We start from the raw sequence: 26,784 nt of genomic DNA on the forward strand, positions 1-26,784 counted from the left end.
TTGCTGTATTAGACAAGATGTAGGTGTCACCGTCACTGACATCTTACTGAGTATCATGAAATACAACATTAAATCTCTGACTTTATCATGAACTCCGTGTACCCACATTTCCATTGACTCCTAGGGCTCTCTGTTTCCTAAGTCAAACAAACCCCAAGTCTAACTCATTGTTTTAATTCTCTCTTTCCCTTCACCTGAACTGTTTCTTGCCCCGTCTCCTTTAACAATATCTTCGCCCAGCTGCCCAGCTTACAAATTCAGAGATAGCCTCCTCCTGATGTCATATTCCCCAGCGCTGCTTGGTTTCCAAGTCCTACTTCCAAACCATTTCTAGCATCCATCTAGACAATTTCAGCATCTTCATCCCACTGCCTTCAGAACTGCCCCAAACTCTTTCCCATGACACCCAAGATCTTCAAAAGCCAATCCCTGCATTTGCATCATCCTCGAGGTCAGGTGACACCTCTCTTCAAGCCCCTCCCCCACCATGCTCTAGGCACATTGGACTCGGTTCCCCACACACATCATACACTTTTACATCCTCATACTCTTCCTTGGATTGGCCCTTTGTGTAGGTACCCTAATCTATGTCTTTTTTTCTCACTGAGCTTAATTGTTTTATTTATTTATTTTTAATTGTACATATTGCAGGTGTACAACTTGATGATTTGATATACGTACACATCCTTTCTGCTCATTATCTTCCTCTGTCCTTCTTGCTGCTGTTCCCCCACCCTCATACTGCAATCACTTCCTCCCCACCCCTTCTGTAGCCTGAGAACTCCTGCACATCCTTTAAGGTACCACTCAGATGTGGACTGTCTCACTAGCTTACTTTGATCCCTAAGCTGGAATTTATTACTCCTTTGCCTTTGCTCTCACAGCAGAGTGTATAATCCCTCCTGATTTTAGAGTTTACCGTATCAAATTGCACAACTATCTGTCACTCATCTATCTTCCCTAATAGACAATGAGCTCCAAGGGCAAGGACTGCCTCTTACTGATATTTGTATCCCCAAGCTGGCTAGAGAGTATGTTCTCAATAAATATTTGTTTATTGAATTGAGGCCAACTGGCTTAGATTTTATTAAACCTCAAATATAAAGGAGAGCAATTCTCCAATATTTAAAGGGCATGAAAATTTAATTATTTGTCCTTCTTATGGTAAAAGTATAGTATGTTATCATTACTATCCATTTCCTGGCACCTTTCCACATACAAAGGGAAATATATACATATACTCCTCAAAACACAGGTGAATCGGATAGATATAATTTAAATATGATTATATTTAAACACAGATCTTTAAAGTTTAAAGAGAAGAAAACGACAGTAAATTTCCATTCATACTAAGAAAATCCTAGCTCATTCTTCCTACCTGTCCTAGCTACAAATAAAAAAGGGGAAAGACCCCATATCTGGGATTCTCAGGAGCTCTCTCGGCTCACCTCCATCTTGAATCCTTTCTGGAAACACGCTCTGCACCAGTGACTGGGTGCCAACAGCGCACACCAGCATGGAAACGACCCGCTTGTTCTTGGCTGGCACTGATCACGTTCACCAGCGCTTCACGGAGGGGTTGATGGGTATGCTGCTGCTAGATTTCACCTAAGAAATCACTTTCATGAGGGTGATTTTATTTTTTATGAGGTGATCTGAAAACAGTCCTCAAGCTATGGATGGGGGCACGAAGCCCTGAAAAGCTGACCCATTTTGCATAAGAACTGGACAAGCTCTCCAGATCGTGTCTCCACCACATATTTTATTAGGCACAGAATGCCAGGGCTGTACAGCTTACCTTTCTTTTTTCCACAAGGTGGTTTTCTGTTTGCAAAGATAGGAAAGGCAGAAGCCTAGTTAGCTAGCTATAATAGAAAATTGTGAATATCTCTATGTGCCTCAAAGCCCAAGGGCTTTCAAGAAAACAGTCCCCATAGACACTCTGAGGTGAAGAACAGGAACTATAATACTCCATGAGCTTTGGTCCCGAGATACTTCTAGAAGAAAATCTCTCTTTGGAGTAAATATGGGAAGCAGCTCATATTGGACTTGCAGCTTTATGGTTTGGGGGAGATGTCTAAGTCATCTCTGTTGGGTGGGATAGTTGGGGTCAAGAATAATAAAATGCAAACTAACTAAAAAACAGAACAGTGTATAAAATAAACAATTAACCATCTAATGAGATATTAGTGCACTATCATATCCAAACCAGCCTAGATTTATATACCTCTTCACACAAGAAATATCAATGAGCATAATTTTTTTAATAAAAATCTGAAGCTCAAAAGTCAGCTAATACTAAAAGGAATACAATTAAATTCATCCTGCATAGAAATGAATATAAAAGTTTAATAGGACACTTGCTAAATTTCAGAAGGTAGAAAAATATGCATAACTGCTAATGACTAAAAGTGAAAATAAATAACGATTTTCAACACTGAGGTAGTTGAATGTGCAGAGCCCTTGGTACCTTATAAATCTAGATAATAAAATGTGAATAAACTATGCATTTTTATGGTCCCTGTCACCAAGGCATCTAAGCTCTTGGGAGAGATTTTACTTATTTTAAAGCATTTATTCAGATGGATTTCCCCCCTCTACTTCAGGGATTCTGCATTCTTAAGCAAGGATCGAGGAGAAGGACTTGTGGTCCCCTTCCCCAGATTCCCCTCTTCTCTCAAATTTATGGATGCTAACTTCAGAGTGCAGATTCCGATCAGCAGGAACAGAGGGTTCTCCACCACGGCCCAATTATAGCTGGTGGGCCTGACTGGAAGCAAGAGTGTTGTTGAATGGGGTGGACAGTCAGGAAAATTAATAAGGATTCTTCTAGCTGAGGACGTTCACACAGATTTAGCCAGTGAATCTTAGAGAGGTCACCCCCCTCTCTGGCTTCAACTGTTATCTCTGCACAAATGAGATGAAACCTCTCACCTGGGCTCCAGTCCACGTGATACACTCTATCCCCACTCAGATACATCCCACTGTCTTTACCAACTCAACAACCCAAACGGGACTCTGTAATTCCCCCTCAAATGCACTCCTGTTCCCAACTCCTCCACCATCCCAGCTTCCAGACCAGAAATAACAAGGAATCCTTTAGTTCTTTCATTTCACATAGAAGTTGGAGAGTCACTTCTCCCCGGCATGGGAAGGGTGTAGCTGGGAGGAGAGCAGGGGTAGGTTTTAGCTGGGAAGCTTCGTCCGTTATTGCTTACTGCCTCCTGGTGGCTGGTGGGGGAACAGCGAGGCGCTGGAGCACAGCCCTCCGAGAAGCCAGGCTCAACTGCCAGGAACAGGGAGGCTAGGATTACAGTCATCACGTACTTGAGAGACCAGAGGAAAGAAGAATCAAACCTAGGACAAAACTCACTCAGAGGCCAAGAAAATGACCAAACATGGAGCTTCCGAACAAAGGCTACTACCTGAGCAGGAACCAGAAACAGGGCAAGGTCCCTGGAAAGAGGGGAACCCTCAGGAAGACCCTAGGACAGACCAAGGGGGAAGTTAAGAATGAAGAGAGATTAGAGGAAGGTCACAGGTCTTACAGGCCAGCTAGTTATTTCTAGCAGAAATAATCCTCATTTGAAGCAGAGGTACAGCACTTTTTACTTGACCTCACTTGGTGTGATGAGAGATTGCAAGATCCCAACACTCTACTTTGGGAAAAGACAGCTTATGGCATCTGTAGCATGCCTGCCAGTGATAGCATGTAAGTCTTTGGACAGAGCTGTGAAGAGAGACTTGCCAAAGGACAAAGAAGGCTCGCTGTGCCCTCTCTATCCAGCAGGCAGCAACAACAAATAGATGAAAACCACAGAAGAGTCTCAGCCATTGCTCTATATTCACTAAAGCCTATCAGTGCCCTCGTGGGACTGGTCCTGCAGTTTCACTCTAGCCTCTCCACCCCATCATCTTCCTTAGTCTCTGCCGGTATCATTGCACACCTGGGTTTATTCACAGGGTCTCCAAGGTGGTATCTTAGTCCAAATAGTCCTTAAGTATAGGAAAATGTGCTCAATTTCACTTAAAATAAGAGGAAATAAGTTAAAACTATGCCGAGATGCCATTTCTCACTTGTCATATTGGTGAAAAATAAGCTTCACCAACACTCTGTTGATGAGACCGTGAATCATATTGTTGATTGTGTGACACTGTGCGTGTCATATTGTTGGTGAGAGTGCAAAACAGCATAGCCTTCTGTAAGGGAAATTGAAAATATTCATTAATCCTTGATCTAGCAATCCCACCCATAGCAATTTACCCTGAAAAATACATCTCCAATAATATGAGAAACCACAAGCATGAGATTATTAATTGAGGAATTACTGGAGATAGCAAAATATTGGGAACAACCTACATGCCCACCCATGGGAGAATGGATGAATAAACTATGATGCATATGAACAATGGAAGAGCATGCAGCTGTAAAAAAAAAAACATCCAGGCATACCTGTTTTATTGTGTTGTGGTTTACTGCACTTCAAAGATACTGCAGTTTTTACAAATTGAAGGTTTGTGGCAACCCTGTGTCAATCAAGTCTATTAGCGCCATTTTTTCCAAAAGCATTTGCTCATTTCATATCTCTGTGTCACATTTTGGTAATTCTCACAATATTTCTAACTTTTATTTATTATTATTATTATATTTGTTATGGTGATCTGTGATCAGTGACCTTTGATGTTACTACTATGACCTGCTGAAGGCTCAGATGATAGCATTTTTTAGCAACAAAGTATTTTAAATTAAGGTATGTACATTGTTTTTTAGACATAATGCTATTGCACACTTAATAGGCTTCAGCATAGTGTAAACATAACTTTTATATGCACTGGGAAACTAAAAAAATCATGTGGCTCGTTTTATTGCAATATTCTCTTTATAGTGGTAGTCTGCAACCAAACCAGTGATATCTCCGAGGCGTGCCTTTAATGAGGAAGATACTTATGAACATATAGATGATTATAGGATGCACTAAGTGAAAAAAGTGAGACACAAAATAATGTACATATATATATATATACACACACATATATATATGGTATGGTAATTTTGTATCAGAGAGAAAGGATAATAAGAATATACATGGTACTTACGTATGAGCAAAAAGAAACACAGGGGAGATAAACAAGAAACTAATGCATTTGGTTGCCTGTAAAGGAAGGGGAAGTGGGTTGGGAGGGCGTGAGACTTCTCTAAGAACCTTATTATCTAGTTGTGGCTTTTGAGCCATGATCATGTTTCACATACTTAAAACAATCGACAATTTTTTTTAAAAAAAACCTAAAATGTAATACAAATAGAAACAAATGAATGTACCTATACATCAACGGATAGCATAACCTCCCAGATTTAAAACAATCTGAGTAACTTTTGAACATAGTGCTCTGTACAGCCTCAGTGGGATATATTCTAGGGACAAAAAGAATTGCAAAGAAATCTTGACCTCCACTTAGTACATTTGTTGTTGGTCATGGTATTGGTGGTGAAACGGAGCAGGACCCTAGGGTCCTTGCCCCCCATGTCCTCAGCTTGCCTTTTGTCTGTGGAAAAACTTTAGCCAAAGAATAAGTTTAATCAGAGAAGTGAGAGAATGCAAAAACAAAGCAAAACTGTCCAACTAGACTAAATAATAATAGTGTAGTCGTTAAGCGTAGTCAAGGACCTTTAGCTCCTCCTCAAGGGCTGTAGATAATATTCTGAGCCGTATCCTGTGAGCTGTCTTATAGATACTGAAACCCCTACCAGGTGGAAGAAGTTAACTACATGATGATGAAACTGTGGCCATGATATAAGCTGCCACAATTCCGAGAAATGAAAACAAAACGACCCTGGAACTGAAGATTAGCCGTACTTAATCAAGATGACGCTGGTCAGACCACTACATGACCGATTTCAAGATGACTGTCAGAGCTGACTGTGCTGTTTCTGCATGTAGCCCCCTCCCTCTGTCTATAAAAGCTCTTGCCCACTGATTGTCAGTGGGGGGAGTCGGCCTTTGGATAGGAGTCCGCCCTCCCCACTGGCTGCCAGCATCCGAAATAAAGCAAACTTTCCTTTCCATCCACTTGCCTCTTTACTGGCTTTTGAGAGGCGAGAAGCTGGACCCCACTTTCAGTAACAGCAGTGTAATTTGGAGCAAATGAGTAAACATATTGAAGCTGCTGGGAACCAGAGTTCTCCCAGAGGGAGAAAGGAGATCACAATATGAAATGAGGGAGGACAAGGAAGAACCCTGAGGTGTACACTTGGTATTGGAGTTACAGTATAAGCTCATAATGTTTTAAAAAAATACGTATTTCCTAGCTCTGTCCACTCAGAGGGTCTATAAGCACACACACACACAGAGAAATAGATGTGGTTATGTATGGATATAGCTGTAGATATATAAATATACAGAGATGTAAATATAGAACAAGAAAAAGCTAATGGAACAAAATGTTAACAATTGGTGAACCAAGGTGAAGGGTATATTGGTGTTCACTGTACTTGCAACTTTTCTGAGGGTTTATAATAGTTGAAGATAAAAATCAAGGGAAAAAAATAGTTTGTCTTTATCATTGCCTCCCATCTGGATTACAATTTGGTTGCCCTTCTCTGGACTTTTTCTAGCTCTGGTTTATCTCTCTTGAGAGCTGGTGACCAGAACTGCCTACAGTAATCCAGGCACAGGAATGCCAGCCCTGTAAGTCAGGGTGAGGTGCTTCCAACCTTGTTTCATATACTCCTTGGTAGGATCCTGTAGTACCAGACAGGATCAGATTCTCCAGGTACCAGCTATGGTGACTCCTTGGGCTCTTGCCAAGGATGGAATCAAAGTTTAGAGCCCTCATATGTGAACCACTCCAATTGCTAATTTACAAGTGCATTAAAACTTATTAGCCATTTTTCTGCCCACTCGCATGAACTCATGAGATCTTTCCACGGACTATCCCCATTTATTAGATTCTCCGCAGCCTAGGAGAATTTAGTATTGCTGATGCATTCAACAAATATTCCCCGAGTATCAGGCAACATTTAGCACTGGAGGTAAAGTAGTGAAAAAAGACAAAAGTTTCAGACATAATGGAGTTTATGTTAATGATGGTAGATAGATGATAGCAAATAAATAAGTAAAGAGTTGGTGATACAATCGATAGGAACAAAGCAGGCAAGGAGGATGGAGTCTGGGGTGGGGGTTAGGGAGTCGTTTGCAAGTTTTAAATAAGGTAGCCCGGGAAGGCGTCATTGAAAAGGTGACATTTAAGCAAAGACCGGAAGAGGTGAAAAGGTGAGCCACAGTGATACCTGGGGGAAGGATGTTCCAGGAAGTACAAGTATCCTGTGGTGGGAGCCATCTGGCCTGAGTAACAGGAAGCTAGCGGAAGTTGGAGCTGAGTGGCGAGAGTGACGGAGAGGGCAGAAGGAGACCAGGCCATGAGGGGCGGGGCAGATGGTATTATCGGGCCTTGTAGGTCACCTGTAGGTCACTGTCAGCTTTTGCCCTTGACTTGAAGACAGGAGCCTCAGGAGGGTTCTGGGCAGAGAAGTGATGTGGTCTGACTCACATTTCTAAAGTCTTAGCTAAAGTAAAACTCCTTCTCTGTGTGTTCTCTTTCAGATAATGTTGATTCAAGAACGGATCTCTGAGGACGCCTTTTTATTTCTTCATTTCAAAAGTCTCCTGCTAACTGATGACAGCCTCTTCAAATAATAGCTAGAGCCGCCACCAAAGTGCCATCACGGTTCTGTCACGGGGTCTGAAACGAGCGATGGCCATTCGTGGGTCTTTGGGGGTCACGCCCACATCTTTGAAGATGAAAAGAGGCGTGGGAGAGATTAGAGGCTATGAAGAAGTGAGAATGAATGTGGGGGACAAAGAGGCCAGGAGACCAAGCCTAATGCTGGGGCAGGGAGCATGCTCGGGGTGGAGACACAATGCAATGGAAGCAAACAGGACTCTGTGATGTTGGGCAAGGGCAGAGAACTAGAGGGTGGAGATGTCCGTGCCCCGTTGCAGCGCTGCTGAAATGGCCACAGCAGGTGAGTGGCCAGGAGAGAGGCACAGTGCACTCCTCTCAGTTGTCACAGCTTAGAATCTACCACAGGAGTCCTGGTTTCTTCCATTTCCTGAAACCAGCCACTCTGCTGGACATAAACTTTGTGGTCTTTGGCCAGTGAGCCCAAGGCATGACCATCCAGGGAGACTCTCAGCTGGGGTTTCTTGGAGCCCTCTCTGTGGAGCTGGCTGGTCTTGTGTTCAGGTAGGGGTCGCTGGAGAGATGAGGGGTGAGATCTCATCCAAAGGACGGGTCTGAGAAGGGGCCTGGGACTTGGAGGCATGTCTTATCTCTTCCCTCACCGCCTCTTACCACAGTGACTGGAGCAGGGACATCACTCTGAGCCTTCCCTCCTGGGCTCTGCGTCTGTGTCCTGTGCTCCTGTGCTCGCTGCGTCGTGCCCTCCATGGGCAGGTACTTACAGAAGGATGCAGGTGAGCAAGTAAGGGGAGAGGGACCATCAAAGCAGAAATACAAGTCCTCCTCCTCCTCTCTCTACCCTCCTGGCCCTTTACGGTTCTGTTTATGACCATTATTTTTAATAGATTTTTTGATGTAAAAGGCAAAGAACTGGGATGCTACTGTCTTATCAGACCAGTGGCATCAAGACCAATAACACCAACTGGTTTTATGACACGACAGAGGAGAAATAATCAATGCATAAATTAGAGCTTTTAACATTGTCACAAACTCTGGAGCAGCAGGATTTAGTGACCAGGAACAGGCCAAGATATGACAAAATTGTAATTGGGAGATAGGAAGTGACACTATTTTTCACAGTAAAATAAAAAGAAGGGAAAGGAGAAAATGAAATACACAGTCTTTGACAGGCTGGGTTACAAACGATCCTTTCAAATTAAAAAATGCCAGGAACTTACGTGATATCGGCATTAGGGTGAAGCCCAAAGACTTCGGGGTTATCTAGGGATGGCAATGACTGGATGTATTCAAAATACTGGTCCAAGGTTTTGCACACGGGGATTTTATATCCGGTATAAAAACAGAATGACGGTTCAAACATCTTCTCACTGAACCAGACCTATATGCGAGAGAAAACAGGAGAAATAAAATTGATGAACATCTAAGTGAAAACCCAAAACTGCCACTATCAAGGAGATAGGGTCACCTTATTTCCATCTTAATCATTTTTTTATATTGGGTTTGAAAGTACCTTAACAAAACCACTGATAGTATAATTAGACATAGATTAAGAAAAGAGAGAGGCCACAACACAAAAACAATGAAACCCAGTCTCTGTTTAACACCAAAGAAGATACTTTCTAAGGGTGAGGAGGAGAGAGCCAGCCTTGCAAGCCCACCCTCTGCTGAAGTAATTTGATGACCCTTGAGCTCACTTTAAAGAGACGTGAGAATGTATTGCAGAAGCAATAACCACACACACACGAGAGCATATCTGGGCATTTTCACCGCCTCCTTTCTCCCCCCAGACAGGGCTCATGCTTGTGCTCAGCGTGGCTCACAGTGGCGCTGAGCACTGCACATGAGCAGGAAAACTTCTTACAAACGTCTCCCCTCCCACCCTGAGCTGGAGAGCTCCCTCTGTTAATTAAGTTATGTCCCTGGACACAAGAACCAAATATATCCAACCATCTTACTGTTTTCCTTTAGACATCCTTTTCTCATTCCATATGAACTGATTATCTGTAAGGTAACAGTGAGAGAACAGATATATACTTGGTGTGAATAGACTTATTCTGAAGAGGAAAAAAAAAAATGCTGAATGCCTGTGAGCCTCATTTGAGGCAATAACTTCTGTGTCTAACGGAGTGATTTTCCCAGTAGGGAGGGAAATAATGGGATGATGGGAGGAGCAGAAATGCAGGCAGGATGTCTGAATCACTCAGAGGACTCCACGTGAAAAGAGAGGGGGATTGTGCCTTCCTTCGGTTGGTCACACTTTCTCTAGTATCGTCCCTCCATATCCTTCTTCTTCCAGCTCTTTTTAGGTCCATTTCCAGTGAAATACTCTGTGTACTGGTTTTCTTCATTTTTTACTCATCACAGTTCTATCCTATTCAACTCCTGTCCACAAGGCCTTGAGCTTAGAAAAGGAACGGAATGCAAAGATGAGACACACACAGTCCTTTCCTTCAAGGAGCTTGTGACACAGTAGAGAGATAAGCCAGTTACATAATAACCACAAGATAAAGTGCACTAAGGTAAGAGACAGAGGAAATAAAAATAAGCAAAGTACTAAGGAGGCTTAAAGCCAAGAAGAAAGAATAGCCAGATGGGGGCTTCCCTGGTGGCGCAGAGGTTGAGAATCTGCCTGCCAATGCAGGGGACACGGGTTCGAGCCCTGGTCTGGGAAGATCCCACATGCCGCGGAGCGACTAGGCCCGTGAGCCACAATTACTGAGCCTGCGCGTCTGGAGCCTGTGCTCCGCAACAAGAGAGGCCGCGATAGTGAGAGGCCCGCGCACGGCGATGAAGAGTGACCCCCGCTTGCCGCAACTAGAGAAAGCCCTTACACAGAAACAAAGACCCAACACAGTCAAAAGTAAATAAATTATTAAATAAATAAATAAATAAAAAATAAAAATAAAGGAATTCCTTTAAAAAAAAAAAAAGATTAGCCAGATGGATGTCAGGTAAAGCTTTATCTAGGAGGTGATTTTGGAGATAAGCCTTGAAAGATAGAATTTTGACAAAGGAACTTGTGATTGGGGAGAACACACATGCAAAAAAACTGATGCAAAAATGTGAGGCAGGTTGGGTAAATGATGAAATCACCGTATTTACCCTAAGGTAAATATAATGCAGTGATAAGAGATCAGACAGAAAAAGTGAAGTGAGGTCACATTGTGGATGACTATGGATATCAGGGTGAGGACTAGTGCTTAACTTAAGAAATGGGGAGCAGTTGAAAGTCATTAAAGAAAAACAGTGCTATGATTATGGTCATTATTTATAAAGATTAGGTTTTTAGTGATGTGGATGACCAGGGGGGCAAAGGCCCTGGGGTCTTCAGCACACAGACAACAAATGACCACACTGAGTTTTGTGTTGCCAGATGACATATGTGTATAAAAGGAAAATGAAGTTTCCTCTTGTTTTTCCACTACTTTATTTATAAAGTACAAAAGTATAAATTGTAAATCCACAAATAGCTAGACTCAAAAACACAAAACTAGTTGAGTTTCACCAAATTTGGAGGACGTTTTTGGTATAATCAAAATACAGAGTATGAAGTCTACATGGAATTACTTTGGGAGACTCTAGAAGGTACCCTACAAAACTAAGCAGTCATCCTCCAAGGACAGTGAATAAGGTTCTACAATTATTGGTTTTAAGGGAGACATACCATAAGATGCTGAGAACAGAGAAAACAAATAAGTGTTCAAAGATAAGCCCCAAATTGAAAGTCATAGGGACAGAGGATCCCATTTGAAGGCACCGGTTTACAATTGAAGTGATTTTCACTCAGGCAATTCTGGATAACATGGTTGGGGTAAAGTGGCAGCAGAGGACAGGCCTTTGCCTCCCTAGTCATTCACATTCTATGCCTATTTGAAGAAATTTATTAAGCTGAATGTTTATGCTTTTCTATACTGGGCTATCTTACATATTTTTTTTAAAGTAGGTTAAAATTTTTTTTTTAATTTATTAAGCAAATACTAAGTAAAGGTCAATTCCCTTTCCTCATCTTCCTTGACCTCTCTCAGTTGACATTTCTTCTTTCTCAATACATTAAAATACTCAGGGCCTTGTCCTTAGCTTCTTTTTTTTTTCCTTCCCTTTCTCTACACTTTCTTCTTAGATGATGATCTCATCTAATATCTTGACTTTAAATGCCATCTGTATAAGACAAATTCCAAATCTTTTTCTCCAGCCCTGAGCTCTCTCCTGAGCTCCACACCTGTAAATCCAACTGCCTTGTTTATCTTCATTCATTCTCTTATTCAACAAATATTTACTGAGCACCTACTATGTGAAAGATTCCATTCCAGGTGCTGGGAATTTGGCAGTGATGTAAACAAGCAAAGTGCCTGCCCTTATGGAGCTTACAGTCTTAGACAACTGCACTTGGGTGTCCAGTAGGCATCTCAAAGTTTACACAATCAAAACAGAATTCCTAATTTCTACCCCCAGCCAATAAAACTCATTCTTTCCCTTCAGTTCTTTCCCTTCTCTGTAAATAGTCCCATTCTCCATCTAGCTGCTTAGGTCAAAACTAGGAGTGATCCTTGACCACCCCCACTTCCTTCCCCCTTCCTTCCCCATCAGCATTCTGCAGGTAGTATCTGTACAATATATCCAGAATCTAACCGCCTCTCACAGTCTCCAGTGCCAAAACTCCAATTTTAGGTACTTGTACAGTTATTCTAAAACAAAGTATGCTTACCAAGACATCTTTTTTTTTTTTTCCTCTTTTGAACCTCAGATACAGAGGTGAGTTTATCATACTCCTGCATTTTATTATTCTCATGACTCTAGACCCTTTTTATTTTAGTTTTCCCCTCTTCAGCCCTGATATCCACTCCCAGTCTCCTTCCCTTTGAGGGCTTCTGTTTAAAGATATTGATGTACGTCCTTGAATTCGTGTATTTATCCTTGAGAAATATACATGTACCACTTTATAGATCTCATTTTATTTTTTAAAGCTCTGCGCTCAACACTATGTTCCTAAGATCTATGCATGATGTCATATGGATCATTTCTTCCAAGTGCTGCATTGTATTCCATGATAGGCATCTATAACATTTAACTCATCTATTCCTCTGTGACAGACTCCCAGGTTGCTTTCAACTTCCCACTATCCGAAACAATACTATGAATAATATCTTTGTACATGTCCACAGACTTGTCTGAGAATTCCTCTGGGACATACACTCAAGAGTGGGATTCTGGTTCAGAGGGTAGTCATATCATACACGCTTCTTTTTTTTTTTTTAATCTTAGTTTGGCCACGCCACACGGCATGTGGGATCTTAGTTCCCCGACCAGGGATCGAACCTGCTCCCACCCTGCAGTAGAAGCGTGGAATTTTAGCCACTGGACTGCCAGGGAAGTCCCCATACATGCTTGATATGACTAAGTGCCACCAGATTGCACCCTTGAAGGGTGTGCAGTAGTATTACATGTGCTCACCCACTACTGCTTATCTATTCTCTTAGGCTTCTTATCTATTCTTTTAGGCTTATTCAGCCTCACAGTGGATGCTGTAATGCTCTACCAGATCCTTCTCCAGGACCTAGGCACTCGCTCCCCCAGCTGTCTGGAGTACTGGCTACTGAGGGCTCACAACATTGTCCCTCCCAGGAATTGCCCTGGCAGAAGGGAGCCGCCTCAACCAAGATCATGCCCTGGGGGAAGGGATGACCCACAAGCAGATCTCCATCTCAGAGTCTGTTTCTGGAGAACCCAACCTATGATGGTCACCTGCAGCTCCACACACAATATTGCCATGACATTTTTATACATATCCATTCATGGACTTTTTCTAGAAATGTTCTGGTATGTTTACCTAGGATACTTAGTTTCAGTAAGTTTTGCCCAATTGCTTCCCCAGAGATCTGTACCAGATCTGCCTCCACACATCCTTACCAATGCTTATCATCCACCTTTCTCCACATTCAGCTTTAAGAAAAACTTGCAAATATTAGTAAGGGTTGAAAAAAAATTCAGATTTCTGGTCAACCTCCAGTTTACCAAAATACCCTCAAAGCTTATGACTTGTTGTTGAGGTCTTAATTTTGTTAAAAGGGGAAAAAAAAATCAAAGAATTAACAACTTAGATCCTAATATAAAGAAATCAGATAACCGTAAAGTACTCCTATATCTGATTTTTTTCCGCTCAGGTAATGTATTTTGCTTCTTTAACATGTAAAAGTTTTAGGAATAACTTGAATCTGGTAGATGTACTTATACTATTCACCCTTGATGTGAAAGCCAGAATTGCTAAGAATAATATTCTCTAGAAAATGTTTACCCACATGATATATGCAGATTTTACTGGGCACAGAGGAAAAAGTGAACACTTCATGAATTTTCAATTGTCTGTCCTAATGGAAAGAGATGAGAAAACTCAAATTTTGGCTCATTCTCCAATCACTTATCTTGGGGCTTCAAATTGCCCTGAAGACTTGCAATCAGAGAAAAAGGCAGAGATATCATGTCCAGTATTTTTATAGGAGGGGAAGTGGGGAGAGACCGTGGACATGAGCAGCTAATCTATACAGGAGAAGATTCATAGACCATTGAGAGTTGACCTTTGTTCTATCCTGGACCACAAGTAGATTGTTAGTTGGTTTGGTTTTGGTTTGGTTTGGTTGGCTGATTCTTTTCAGCAGCTCTGCTCTATATTTTTTTTCCCCTTTAAATTTGGCTTACCTGCTACAAACAAAAAATATTCTGTTTAATAGGAAGATGCAATGAGATGTACAACCATGCTTTTTTTTTCTAAACTGACTTACTCTAGCAAAGCAATTAAGCAGACGTTTATCAAAGTCGTCCGTGACTCTGCCCCCATATTGTACTTCTCCGATCATGTACCGAACAGTACTCCACGACACGCCCTTTATTAAAAACAGAAAAGAATTATTCATTGTCAACCCAAACAAATAGTTCTAAACATTTTGGATCTTCCTCTAAAGGAAAGGTCTGGAAAAGGAAGCACTAGCTAGACTGCATTTTAAATTACTCATTATCTTATATTAATAACTCTTTTGCTCTTACATGACTGGAACTTCCATGGTTTGTTCACCAAAGAAAAATCTACAGTACTAAACGTTGGTGAATATATTGCTCATTGATTATTTAAAATAGGGGGAAAAAAAGACTATTTTTCAATCTGTGGATGTAATTACCTGTAATACTCATTATAGTAATGCCAAGCTGTTAGAGAAGAAAAAAGTCACATTTAGTGAAGAAAGGAGAAAAATCAAGTAATCAATGCTTTAATATGCTTTCTTAGTAATATATTTTCTGAAACAGTATAAGAACAACTAGAACATTATTCACAAGATTTTTCTACAATGCAATCCTTTCCTGTTTCATTATGTGAGCTATGACTACATCAAAGTATTTATTAATTTCCATAGCACTCTTACACTAGCAATACATTTCAGATATTAATAGTTTTTTTTATTTTAAAAAATGCTTCAATACATTTGGGGTAGGAGAAGTAAGGATGCTTAATTTTTATTTACTTTCTCTTGGTTAAAATTTTATTTTTCAGCTTCATTGCCTTTCAAAGCAACTATTTCAAGGTAACTGTCATTTGTATATACCAAAATGATAAACAGTACCAGAATACGAACCCATATGACATAATTTTTCATCAAAATGTCCTACTCAATTTAATATCCCTTTGTAATTTCTAAGAAAAATTATGGTTTGATTCTAGATTTCCCCCCTACCCGTGTAATAATTCATCATGGCTCACTGTCATCATACTGATACTGCAGAATGTATGATTATCTTCGAGATCTACTATGAGAAGGAAGAGAGGGAGAGACAATAGGAAACTTGTATTTATTGAGCCCTGATTATGTACCATACACTGTGCTTTCACAAATGCTAACTCATTTATTCCTCACAGAAACCATGGCCGTTTTATAGATGAGGAAACAGGCTCTGAGAGGCTCATAAAATTCCTCAAGATCATGGAAAAAACAGATTTCCAACTCCTTGCAACACTTATGTGAAAGGACAACTGGGTTTCTGTTCTTAGCTCGGTGACCTGGAGGAAGTCCATTGTCTTCTCTTGTCTAGTACCTCATCAGTAAAATGGGAATCATAGTAACACCTTGGGTATCTACCTCACTGAGTTGTGAAAATAAAAACGAGACCCTGCACATGCGAGCACTTTGAAAACTGTGAAGTGTTACACAAGGACCAGTGACCATTATTCAAATCATTGCTATTTATCTGCATAAGCTTAAGCATCTGTTAAGATGTGACTTAAGGTACAAAAGAACTTTTACATGGGCTGGGAGATATTCTCATTTCTGAGGATTCTGAGGAAGCATGAGTGAGATAAAGGAAGAAAAGTCTGATTTAAGGTATACATTCTCTTGAAGTGCACTGTGGCACTTGGATGTGACATGAAGAAGGCTGTGGTGTTTCTCAACACAATGAGTTCCTTTGTCAGGGCTCTGCCTCTGTTGTGCATGAGCTCAAGAGAGAGAGAGATGGGGTGGAGGGGGACACAAGTGTGAGATGGAGAGTCCCAGTGCGCTCCTATGGGCAGTAGGGGTGTGAGTCGAAATGGCTGGACCAGTAAACAGGTGATTGGAATGATTGGTCCCCTTTGGGAGAGCTGGGGGGAACCTCAGCAGGGCCACTGCATATCCCAGACCGGGAATGTCTGTAGAACTTTGATTTAAGGATGGCAATGAAGACAGAAAAAAGAAACAATTTCACTCACTTTCTTAATATCGCATTCATCAAGGTGATTCTGAATAAACTGAACGCTGGCTGAAAAGTCAGCGGAATTGAATTCATAAGGAATATTCCATCCTAAGGGACCAAATTTGCGTCGCTCCTTAAAAACAACAGAGAAAAGTAAGTATTGAGAGAGTTTTAAATTGTATTGCAGCTGATACCTGTTTTTATTATTAAAACATAAAGTACAGTAAAAGTAAGGCATGATATTGAAATAAGTTGACATCATAAAAGAACAGTATATGATTTTGGATATAGTAACAATTAGAGATATTACTCCTTGGCTCTAGAAAGCTTACAAGAGCAAATCTCCAAATATTTGCCAAATTGGAGTTCTTGGGTTTAAAAAGTGTAGGTCTCCATTGTCAACTCAAAAAGTGCAGTAGGTGCTCAATAAATATCTGTTGAATGAATTAATTTATTCTAAACTGGACTGTTGAAAGTTTCAAATGTTAAATGCAAGGGTTTGAATTTTAGTTTTTTAAGGTGAATGACTTAAGCACTCAAGGGCATTTAGACTCCCTGCTAGTTTCACTTTGTAATCTTGCAGTTTCAGATTTTGAAAACTAAACATTTTCTATGGTAAAACATGACATCTCTCTCTTAAAACATTCATATTGCCTTCATTTGTTCTCTCCTGTGAAACAGCGGCTGTTTCAAATCGCCAAATTACTCATAAATAATCAAATGGGGCTCAGGCCAAATGACTCAATTGCTTTGATAATCTGGAGACCATTTTAAAGGTATGTGAGTGTTAGAACTGATATTTCCAGGCCCTCATCACCTAGCAAACAACACGGATTAACTCAAACATTATCATACTATCAGCTTTCCCTGCCTCAGCACACAATCAGTCTCTCTAAGAAAGGTCCAATTATTTATTCAGGTTAGCTCCTAGACGTTTGACCCTAGTGCCTCTCCATATGGAGAGTAGAATTCTAATACATCTACGGGAAGATGTAATTCTACTTCTCTACCTCTAAATGTATACTAACTTTTCTCTCTTTTGCCTTCCCTAACCCAACACACACACACACACACACACATTGTTTTCACAAGCCAGTCCAATACTTCTTCTTGCAGCTGTTCTATGCTTTAGATCTTGAATAACACTACCATTTAAAGGAATCTAAATGAATTGCAGTTTGGACATATTCATGGACAAGTCAGAAAAGAAATTGAGAATGTGCAAAGCTTTAATTACTGATTTTTTAGGATATGCTTTTAAGATTTTTTTATATAAATTTATTTTATTTATTTATTTATTTTTGGCTGCATTGGGTCTTCATTGTTGCACACGGTCTTCCTCTAGTTGCGGTGAGCAGGGACTACTCTTCTTCCTTGTGGTGCACGGGCTTCTCATTGTGGTGGCTTCTCTTGTTGTGGAGCTTGGGCTCTAGAGCACAGGCTCAGTAGTTGTGGTGCATGGGCTTCGTTGCTCCACGGCATGTGGGATCTTCCTGGACCAGGGCTCGAACCCATGTCCCCTGCATTCACAGGCGGATTCTTAACCACTGCGCCACCAGGAAGTCCTCTTTTAAGATATTAAATAAAACATCAAAATTAATCTGGGTCCAGCTGTCCACCCTGGGAGGTCAGACTGAGGGCAAACAACCCTTAAAAATGTCAACTACTAGCGTTATTTCTAGAGCTGTTCTTCTTTAGGTTAGGCTGTCAGGTGTTAGACATTTGCATGGCGTGACTCCCTACTCCTTAGCTAATTAGACCAAAGGTGAACAACCAGCCTAAGAAGAGCCAGCACTATCCCTTCTCCCAGGAATTTGGACTTAGAGTTCAGAACAAGTATTCAGAGTTTGTCCTAGTCAGAGCTTAAACTAGAGAGGTTTGTAAACTCAGGAGTTGTGAAGCACCATCTTCCACCTTGAACACAGAGAAGATGAGGAGGAGCCACGGGGTCGGGAGGAGGACTTGACAGGAGGAGACATATCTCCCATTTTTGTCTCCCCTTTTGTACCTGCGCCTCGGGAGAAGGATCATGGTTGTCTAATAAACAAACATGTGAGTTGATTATTATCAGAATGAAAGGCACTCTCTGTCACTCTCCGGAGGGTCAATTAGGAAGCTGACATGTGGTTTTGAATTTCTTGCGTGGGTCCCAAAAAGCACTGAGGTGAGCCTCCTCCAGTTTGCTCTAGGAGCAAGGGGGGCCTGGAGGGTCTATGGGGTGCTAACATGAAAATGCATTCAGCTAACACTTGAGGCTCTGGGATTTCTTCCACCTTGAGGGCTTCAAAGAGAAGAATGCTAACCACTTACGAACCAAACACAAATGTTTTCCCATTGTTTAAAAACAGAGAAACAACTCTAAAACAGTTTTACCTGTTTTGACTTAGTTTTTAAAATTTACTGTTCAATTAGGTAGGATACTGAATGAAAAACAATTCTTTCTTTCCAATTACTGAAGCTGCTTAAGTTGGCTCTGTGGAAACACTCTCCTTTACATGCACTGAGCAATTACAATTCAGTTGCTCCTTAAAATGTGATCTTTGAAAATTGCCCTAATCTGAGGTTTGCTTCATTTTATGTTACTTACTATCAATTTTTATTTAAAATGTTCAGTTTTTAGGTTGGTTCACTAAAGTCATAAACTGTTTAACTCCTTTTAGAAAAAAAGACAAAATATGGTGTCTTTTCTTTCACAAATGAGGTCATTTCACTTTCTTGCTATTTTTTTTTTTTTTTACTCACTGACCCCTATAAGTGACAATAAAGAAAAAAACAACTCCTAAGTATGATCTTGGAATAATATCAGGGTAGACTCAAACCACTGGGACCTAAGAACTCATTTGGAAGCTCAAAAACAGAGGACTTTGCTAGAATTTGGAATATTTGGCATATTGAATCTCTCCAATCCAATTAGTATTTTTGAAACAATAGGATGAGTCTTATGTTTAGAAAAATATTAGGATGAGTCCAATAATAGAAAAATATTAGAATCAGTGTATTTTCAAGAAGTTTTAATCTAGTTGAGAAAATAAGACAAAACAGGAAAGGACAACACAGTAGTAAATATAATTAACTGTCAAATTTTCACAGGTGATAAGCTTGAAGAAGATATTCAATCAAGGGCTCCTGAGAAGAATGAAACTGAAGCTGGTCTTTGAAAAGAAGGGAGAAAAGAATTCCGGGTTTGGCAAATGTCGGGAGCAAAGACAGGAATGCAAAGTTCACGATTCGTCCAGAAGGAGGCTGCAGGACTGTGCCACTGCAGCAGAGGACAACCTCTGGTGAGTAGCTGCAACTACATCCCCACGTGATGATTCAGGGATGAAACGTAGACAGATTTGATGTCAGGAGAAAGAGCTAAAACCTGACTCAACAGAAGGGTGTTATTATCTATTATTAAGTTGGAGAGTGATGATTTTAGGAAGACTAGTCTACTCCCTACTACATTGAACCAATAAGGTTCCTTCTTTTCATTCCAAAGAATATATAAAACACAACTACTAGTGAAATATAGAAAACTTGGAATCCTCCTTAGAACACCGAAGAGAAGCTGTTCAATGGAGTCATCATTTTAATGATGTCAAAGCTATTTCCAGTTTTATGTTAGAATCTACCTCAGTCCAATGATCCCCCCCTCCCACAGTCCAGTGAAGATTCACTTCAGTCCCATCTTCAAAACAAAGCTCTCTTTGGAGCATCACTAACTATTTATTTAATAACTGGAGTTAACATAAGATGAAAAATGCAATCTATACTAGACAATATAAGGGAAACTTGAATAGGTAAAAATAATTAACAGAAATGGTCAGAACCACTGGGAAACACTACAGAGGTACGTGTAAAAGATCTTTTCAAAAATCTGTATCATGTTACTGTAATTATTTTGAAGAGATCTGCACTAAGAACTTTATAATCACGCCTCCCCAAAGGGAGAACTGGTATACACAGTATTAAATTTGAAGGGAGTGTTTGTCAAGGCTTAAACCTAAAAAATATGTCAGAGAAGTGAACACTTTTCTGAATGAGGAACTGTTAACAGTGGTACTCTCTGAGCCCCATAGATATGGCCATTTTTATTAAATATTAAACAAATATTTTAAGAGCCATGGGAAAATTTCCAAGTTTGCAACTGCCACTGCAGGCCCTTAGAGCTCCTAATCAAAGATTCTTGCAGTAAACCTCACAAAGTTGTGTATAAGCCATAAGAAAAGTCCCAAATGTGGGCTTCAATGTGGGTGAGCCAAGGTGCGGGGGAGAAATAGCCAAACCATGAAAAGGTCATAAAAATGACTAAAGACTCCTCCCTGAAGGGCAGTGGCTCTCTGGGAGTTATTCTCCACTCTCATTGCATATTAGCATCACTTGGGAAGTTTTTAAATGGTCTGAGCTCTTCACTCCGATGCCTCCTCCAGGGGATTCTGGGGCCCAGGCAATGGCTGAGGACCACTGCTTAAGATGCTCACGGGTCCAATGTGCTGCACTACAAGGGACAGTATATTGACTATCAATAGGAACAAAACAGGAAATGTTATCGTGACCTGCAGGAGGTGTTGGGAGGAGACTACAAATGGAATTGTTGAAGAAGAATTGTTGAATTTCAGAAGACCAAGACTTTGGAGGAAGGTATATTTAAAATTAAAATCCTGAAGGGTGAGTGTGGGCTTGCTCTGAAGGCCAGAACAGTGCTACACTGGAGTTTCTGGCAAAATGTAGAGAGAGAATATTGAGGCCAGAGGGAAGTTTCCCCCTAGAGTCATCTTCAAGAGGATGCAGGAGGACTTCCCTGGTGGTGCAGCGGTTGAGAATCCACCTGCCAATGCAGGGGACATGGGTTTGAGCCCTGGTCTGGGAGGATCCCGCATGCCGCAGAGCAACTGGGCCTGTGAGCCACAGTTACTGAGCCTGCACTCTAGAGCCCGTGAGCCACAACTACTGAGCCCATGTCCCACAGCTGCTGAAGCCCACGCGCCTAGAGCCCGTGCTCCACAACAAGAGAAGCTGCTGCGGTGAGAGGCCCGCACACTGCAGAGAAGAGTGGGCCCTGCTCGCTGCAACTAGAGAGGGCCCGCACGCAGCAGCGAAGACCCAACACAGCCATAAATAAATAAATAAATAAATAAATAAATAAATAAATAAATAAAAGAGGATGCGGGAAACGTTCTCAGGAAGTAGTGGCCAAATAAGCGGAGGCATGCCCCATGGTGCTGGGGGTGAAAGGCTCCCATGGGGAGGGCAGGAGGGCTGGCTGGCTGAGACAGAGACATCAGCCGACTGCAGCAAGAGCGGCCGCTGCCGCAGTAACCTCCTGGCCAACGTGGATGTCAAGTTCCTGGAGGAGAGGGGAGGAAAGCCAGGGGGAGTAGGAAGCAAGCAGAGCTTAGTGCAGAAGTGGCTGGTGCAACTATGCAGGTTCCCATGGCAGCACCCAGCGCACCCCCTCCTACTGGGTAATCCTGCTCCCATCCCAAGACACCCTCCACCACTCTCCTACCCAAGAAAGTTGTCCTTGACCAGCCAAATCTATTTCCCCTTCTTATAGGAGAGGAGGGATGCTCACTTTGTCCTCTGCAACAAGAGTAGGGTCCACATAACACGTGATGCTCTTGAGCTAGGGTGAGTTGATGGCATGATGCCAAACTTTGATTCAGTAAGAGAAACACATTGGAGGGCAGGCAGGGGTTGGCTATTTTACCACTAGGTCCTGCATTCTCATGTGTTATGCATTCCAGCATGAACCCCTTGTAACCGAGCAGGAACCTCTGAGGCCTTCCCAGGATAGAACACCCCACCCATGTCCTCCGCCTGCCTATTGTCTGTAGAAAAACTTCAGTCAAAGAATAAATTTAATCAGAGAGGTGAGAAAATACAAAAAGAAAAGAAAAAACAAGACAAAATAATAATGCTTTAGTCATTAAACAAAGTCAAGGACCTTTAGTTCTTCCTCAAGGACTATAGATAATATTCTGAGCCATGTCCTTTGAGCTGTCTTATAGACACTGAAACCCCCACCAGGTGGAATAGGTTAACTGTATTCTGCCCACAAGCACATAGACCCCAGACCAGCTGGAACCAAACGATTGATGATGTTGACTCCCAATTACCTCACCACCAACCAATCAGAAGAATGCCCATGAGCTGACCACGCCCTGTTCCTTGAACACTATAAGACTCCTCACTACCCCCTCCAGGGTGGTACACACAGTTTTGAGGGCATTAGCCTGCTGTGATCCCCTCTGCCTGACAAAGTAATAAAGCTATTCTTTTCTACTTCACCCAAAGCTCTGTCTCCACATTTCTACTCAGCAAGAGTGAACAGAGGCTGAGTTTCAGCAACACTCTCCCCAGCCCAGAAGCTTCATATTATGTGACATGAACCAATTCCCTCTTCTTTTTTTCAATTTCTGCAAGGAAAAAAGTATATACATCGTGTTTGTATAAATCAAGGGATATCCAGGTAAATTTGGAGGAATCAATTCATCGATTAACGAATCAGGAGAAGACTTGTATGCAGAAAACTATAAGACACTGATGAAAGAAATTAAAGATGATACAAACAGATGGAGAGATATACCATGTTCTTGGATTGGAAGAATCAACATTGTGAAAATGACTATACTACCCAAAGCAATCTACAGATTCAATGCAATCCCTATCAAACTACAAATGGCATTTTTCACAGAACTAGAGCAAAGAATTTCACAATTTGTATGGAAACACAAAAGACCCCGAATAGCCAAAGCAATCTTGAGAAAGAAAAACAGAGCTGGAGGAATCAGGCTCCCTGACTTCAGACTATACTACAAAGCTACAGTAATCAAGACAGTATGGTACTGGCACAAAAATAGAAATATAGATCAATGGAACAGGATAGAAAGCCCAGAGGTAAACCCACCTTATCTTTGATAAAGGAGGCAAGAATATACAATGGAGAAAAGACAGCCTCTTCAATAAGTGGTGCTGGGAAAACTGGACAGCTACATGTAAAAGAATTAAATTAGAACACTCCCTAACACCATACAAAAAATAAACTCAAAATGGATTAAAGACCTAAATGTAAAGTCAGACGCTATAAAACTCTTAGAGGAAAACATAGGCAGAACACTCTATGACGTAAGTCACAGCAAGATCCTTTTTGACCCAGCTCCTAGAGAAATGGAAATAAAAACCAAAATAAACAAATGGGACCTAATGAAACATAAAAGCTTTTGCACAGCAAAGGAAACCAAAAACAAGATGAAAAGACAACCCTCAGAATGGGAGAAAATATTTGCAAATGAAGCAACTGACAAAGGATTAATCTCTAAAATATACAAGCAGCTCAGGCAGCTCAATATCAAAAAAACAAACAACCCAATCCAAAAATGGGCAGAAGACCTAAACAGACATTTCTCCCAAGAAGATATACAGATTCCCAACAAACACATGAAAGGATGCTCAACATCACTAATCATTAGAGAAATGCAAATCAAAACTACAATGAGATATCACCTCACAACGGTCAGAATGGCCATCATCAAAAAATCTACAAACAATAAATGCTGGAGAGGGTGTGGAGAAAAGGGAACCCTCTTGCACTGTTGGTGGGAATGTAAATTGATACAGCCACTATGGAGAACAGTATGGAGGTTCCTTTAAAAACTAAAAATAGAACTACCATACAACCCGGCAATCCCACTACTGGGCATATACCCTGAGAAAACCATAATTCAAAAAGAGTCATGTACCACAATGTTCATTGCAGCACTATTTACAATAGCCAGGACATGGAAGCAACCTAAATGTCCAACAACAGATGAATGGATAAAGAAGATGTGGCACATATATACAATGGAATATTACTCAGCCATAAAAAGAAACAAAACTGAGTTATTTATAGTGAGGTGGATGGACCTAGAGACTGTCATACAGAGTGAAGTAAGTCAGAAAGAGAAAAACAAATACTGTATGCTAACACATATATATGGAATCTAAAAAAAAAACAAAAGGAAAGTTCTGAAGAACCTAGGGGCAGGACAGGAATAAAGACGCAGACATAGAGAATGGACTTGAGGACACGGGGAGCAGGAAGGGTAAGCTGGGACGAAGTGAGAGAGTGGCATGGACATATATACACTACCTAATGTAAAATAGATAGCTAGTGGGAAGCAGCCGCATAGCACAGGGAGATTAGCTTGGTGCTTTGTGTCCACCTAGAGGGGTGGGATAGGGAGGGTGGGAGGGAGATGCAAGAGGGAGGGGATATGGCAATATATGTATAGGTATAGCTGATTCACTTTGTTATACAGAAGAAACTAACACACCATTGTAACGCAATTATACTCCAATAAAGATGTTAAAAAAAAATCAGGTACTTAACTATTATATCCAACACTAGAAACATATAAGCCACAATCTGTCTATTCAGAACAGTCCTTCCTGTAACAGTTGTGTGTTAAACTCTAATGTGCACACGAATCACTTGGGCATCTTATTACAATGCAGATTCTGATTCAGTAGGTCTGGGTGGGGCCTGAAATTCATCTCTTACAAGTCCCCAGGTGATGCAGATGGTGCTGACCCAGGACCACAAGCCCCTAAAGGATTCTGGATTTTTCTATCAAGCTGGCTTTATCCTAACCAAGAAAAGAATATGTTTAGGCAATATCACAGTAAACATTTCTGAAATTGATAAAACTAGAACCAAGGGAAAAATGCTTGAATGATCTGCACTCCTTGTATAGTCATAGAACTGGACAACAGAATGTTAGAAATGGGAAAAATCTTGAAAGATCACCTCCTTCTGCCTCTAAACACACAGATGGGGAAACAGAAGCCTCAAGAGGGACGTAACTTGACCAACCTTACGTAGCTTATTGATGTCACAACAGGTCTAAAGTCCAGGCTTCCTGACTGTCCATGAAGTGCTCTTTCTAACACACTATGATTGGATTTTAAGAGATCGTCACAACCTTCTTTTTCATAGACATGCCACTGTTAGCTTCACGGCCTTAGCAGTGGAGAATTTTTTCTGTTTTAACCCAAATACAAGCCACGTTAAGTGTAAGCACACTTCGGCCCCATGACTGGCCCGTGGTCCTGTTCTTCTTTTTAGCCCTTGGATAATGGCCACTAAAAACACAGGTTGCCATGTTGACCATATGGAAAATACCCCCCAGTCATCTGTCTGTGATAAGCACAGTGGAAGAGTTGAATCATCACTACTAGGAAAAGAATCATAAAATTTATTATTTGTGAATTGGGCTTTAAATAACAGAGTTTAAAGCAATATTTGTATTAGAGTGTGATAAGGTCTAGCAAACCCAACAATTCCCAGATAAGAATATATGAAATCGGCTTCAGTGACTTTAAAGCTGTAATTTACAATCAATCCAAAGGCCACAATGGAACTTAACAAAAATAACCACCCGCAAAGCGTTTAACCTGATTTTAAGTCTCTCAGAGTTGGGGGACAGATAAACACCAGCTGTCCCCTCTAAACAGCCCTCTCTGTTGGGCAGCATGAAACCTGGTAAAGTGGTGGGGACAAGGAACCTACGGGTAAACAAGCCCTGTATTTTCTAGGGTGGACACCAAATTCCCCTCCACCTTTGGGCAGGGTGGGGAGAGATGAGGCCAAGCTCTGCCGGCCGCTGTGCACAGTTGAACCATGACTCCTGGTTTAAGCCAGTTGATTCATTTTGTCCTCATTCCAACCTCAGGGAAAGAAGAAATGTAAGAAAGAGTTAAAGGAGTCCCTTTATCTCTCTGTGAAATCAAGGAGTGAATCAAGTACATTAAAATTATACAGCTTTCGAATACAGAACAAAATACAAAATTCAAATATAGAACAAAGCAACAACAAAATGAAGATAATCCCATAGAGATGTTGCTGGGCAGCCATAAAATTATTAAATGACTATATAAGTACACAGTAAAAGCAAAGAGCAAACAACCTGAAGAAGACAGGTGACACTTGTGACTCCTCTTCCCAACACCACCACTACTGTCACCGGTGGGAGGAGGGTTGAAACATACTTGTATCCAGGGCAGGCAGCATGGGGCTTGACTCCTAGATCTACTGTTTAGGAAGGAACTTAACCTCTCTGAGTCTCAATTTCCTCACTTGTAAGATGGTGATAAATCCTACATTGAAAGGTGGCTGTTAGTATTACATGAGATGGTGTACATAACATTCCTGGCCAGCACAGGCACTTTCAAGACCAAGCTCCTATCACAGTAATCCGTTTGTTCATCCCACAAATATTTATTGAGCTCTGGCAATGCCCCAGCTGCTGCTGTCACAGGGGGAGACCCAGCAGTTACAAAAGAACAAAGTCATTGTCCTGGAGAATCTTATACTCTAGGGGCCAAGGTGGGGGGGGGGCGTCC

The 26,784-nt window shown here is 41.2% G+C and overlaps 1 protein-coding gene across 1 annotated transcript in view; it reads right to left on the minus strand.

Annotated features, from left to right (window-relative positions):
- The window catches only part of LOC118904403 (dynein heavy chain 8, axonemal), a 325,133-nt gene that overhangs the window by 32,996 nt on the left and 265,353 nt on the right, over positions 1–26,784 (minus strand). The window contains exons 83-85 of the mRNA XM_036870462.1: positions 16,433–16,549; positions 14,478–14,579; positions 8,919–9,079 (exon numbers count right to left, since the gene is read on the minus strand). Of these exons, the coding sequence (XP_036726357.1) occupies positions 8,919–9,079; positions 14,478–14,579; positions 16,433–16,549 (380 nt within the window). The remainder of the gene's footprint in view (positions 1–8,918; positions 9,080–14,477; positions 14,580–16,432; positions 16,550–26,784) is intronic.

Source organism: Balaenoptera musculus, chromosome 11 (genome assembly GCF_009873245.2).
Source record: "Balaenoptera musculus isolate JJ_BM4_2016_0621 chromosome 11, mBalMus1.pri.v3, whole genome shotgun sequence".
In the NCBI taxonomy this organism is placed as follows: Eukaryota; Metazoa; Chordata; class Mammalia; order Artiodactyla; family Balaenopteridae; genus Balaenoptera; species Balaenoptera musculus.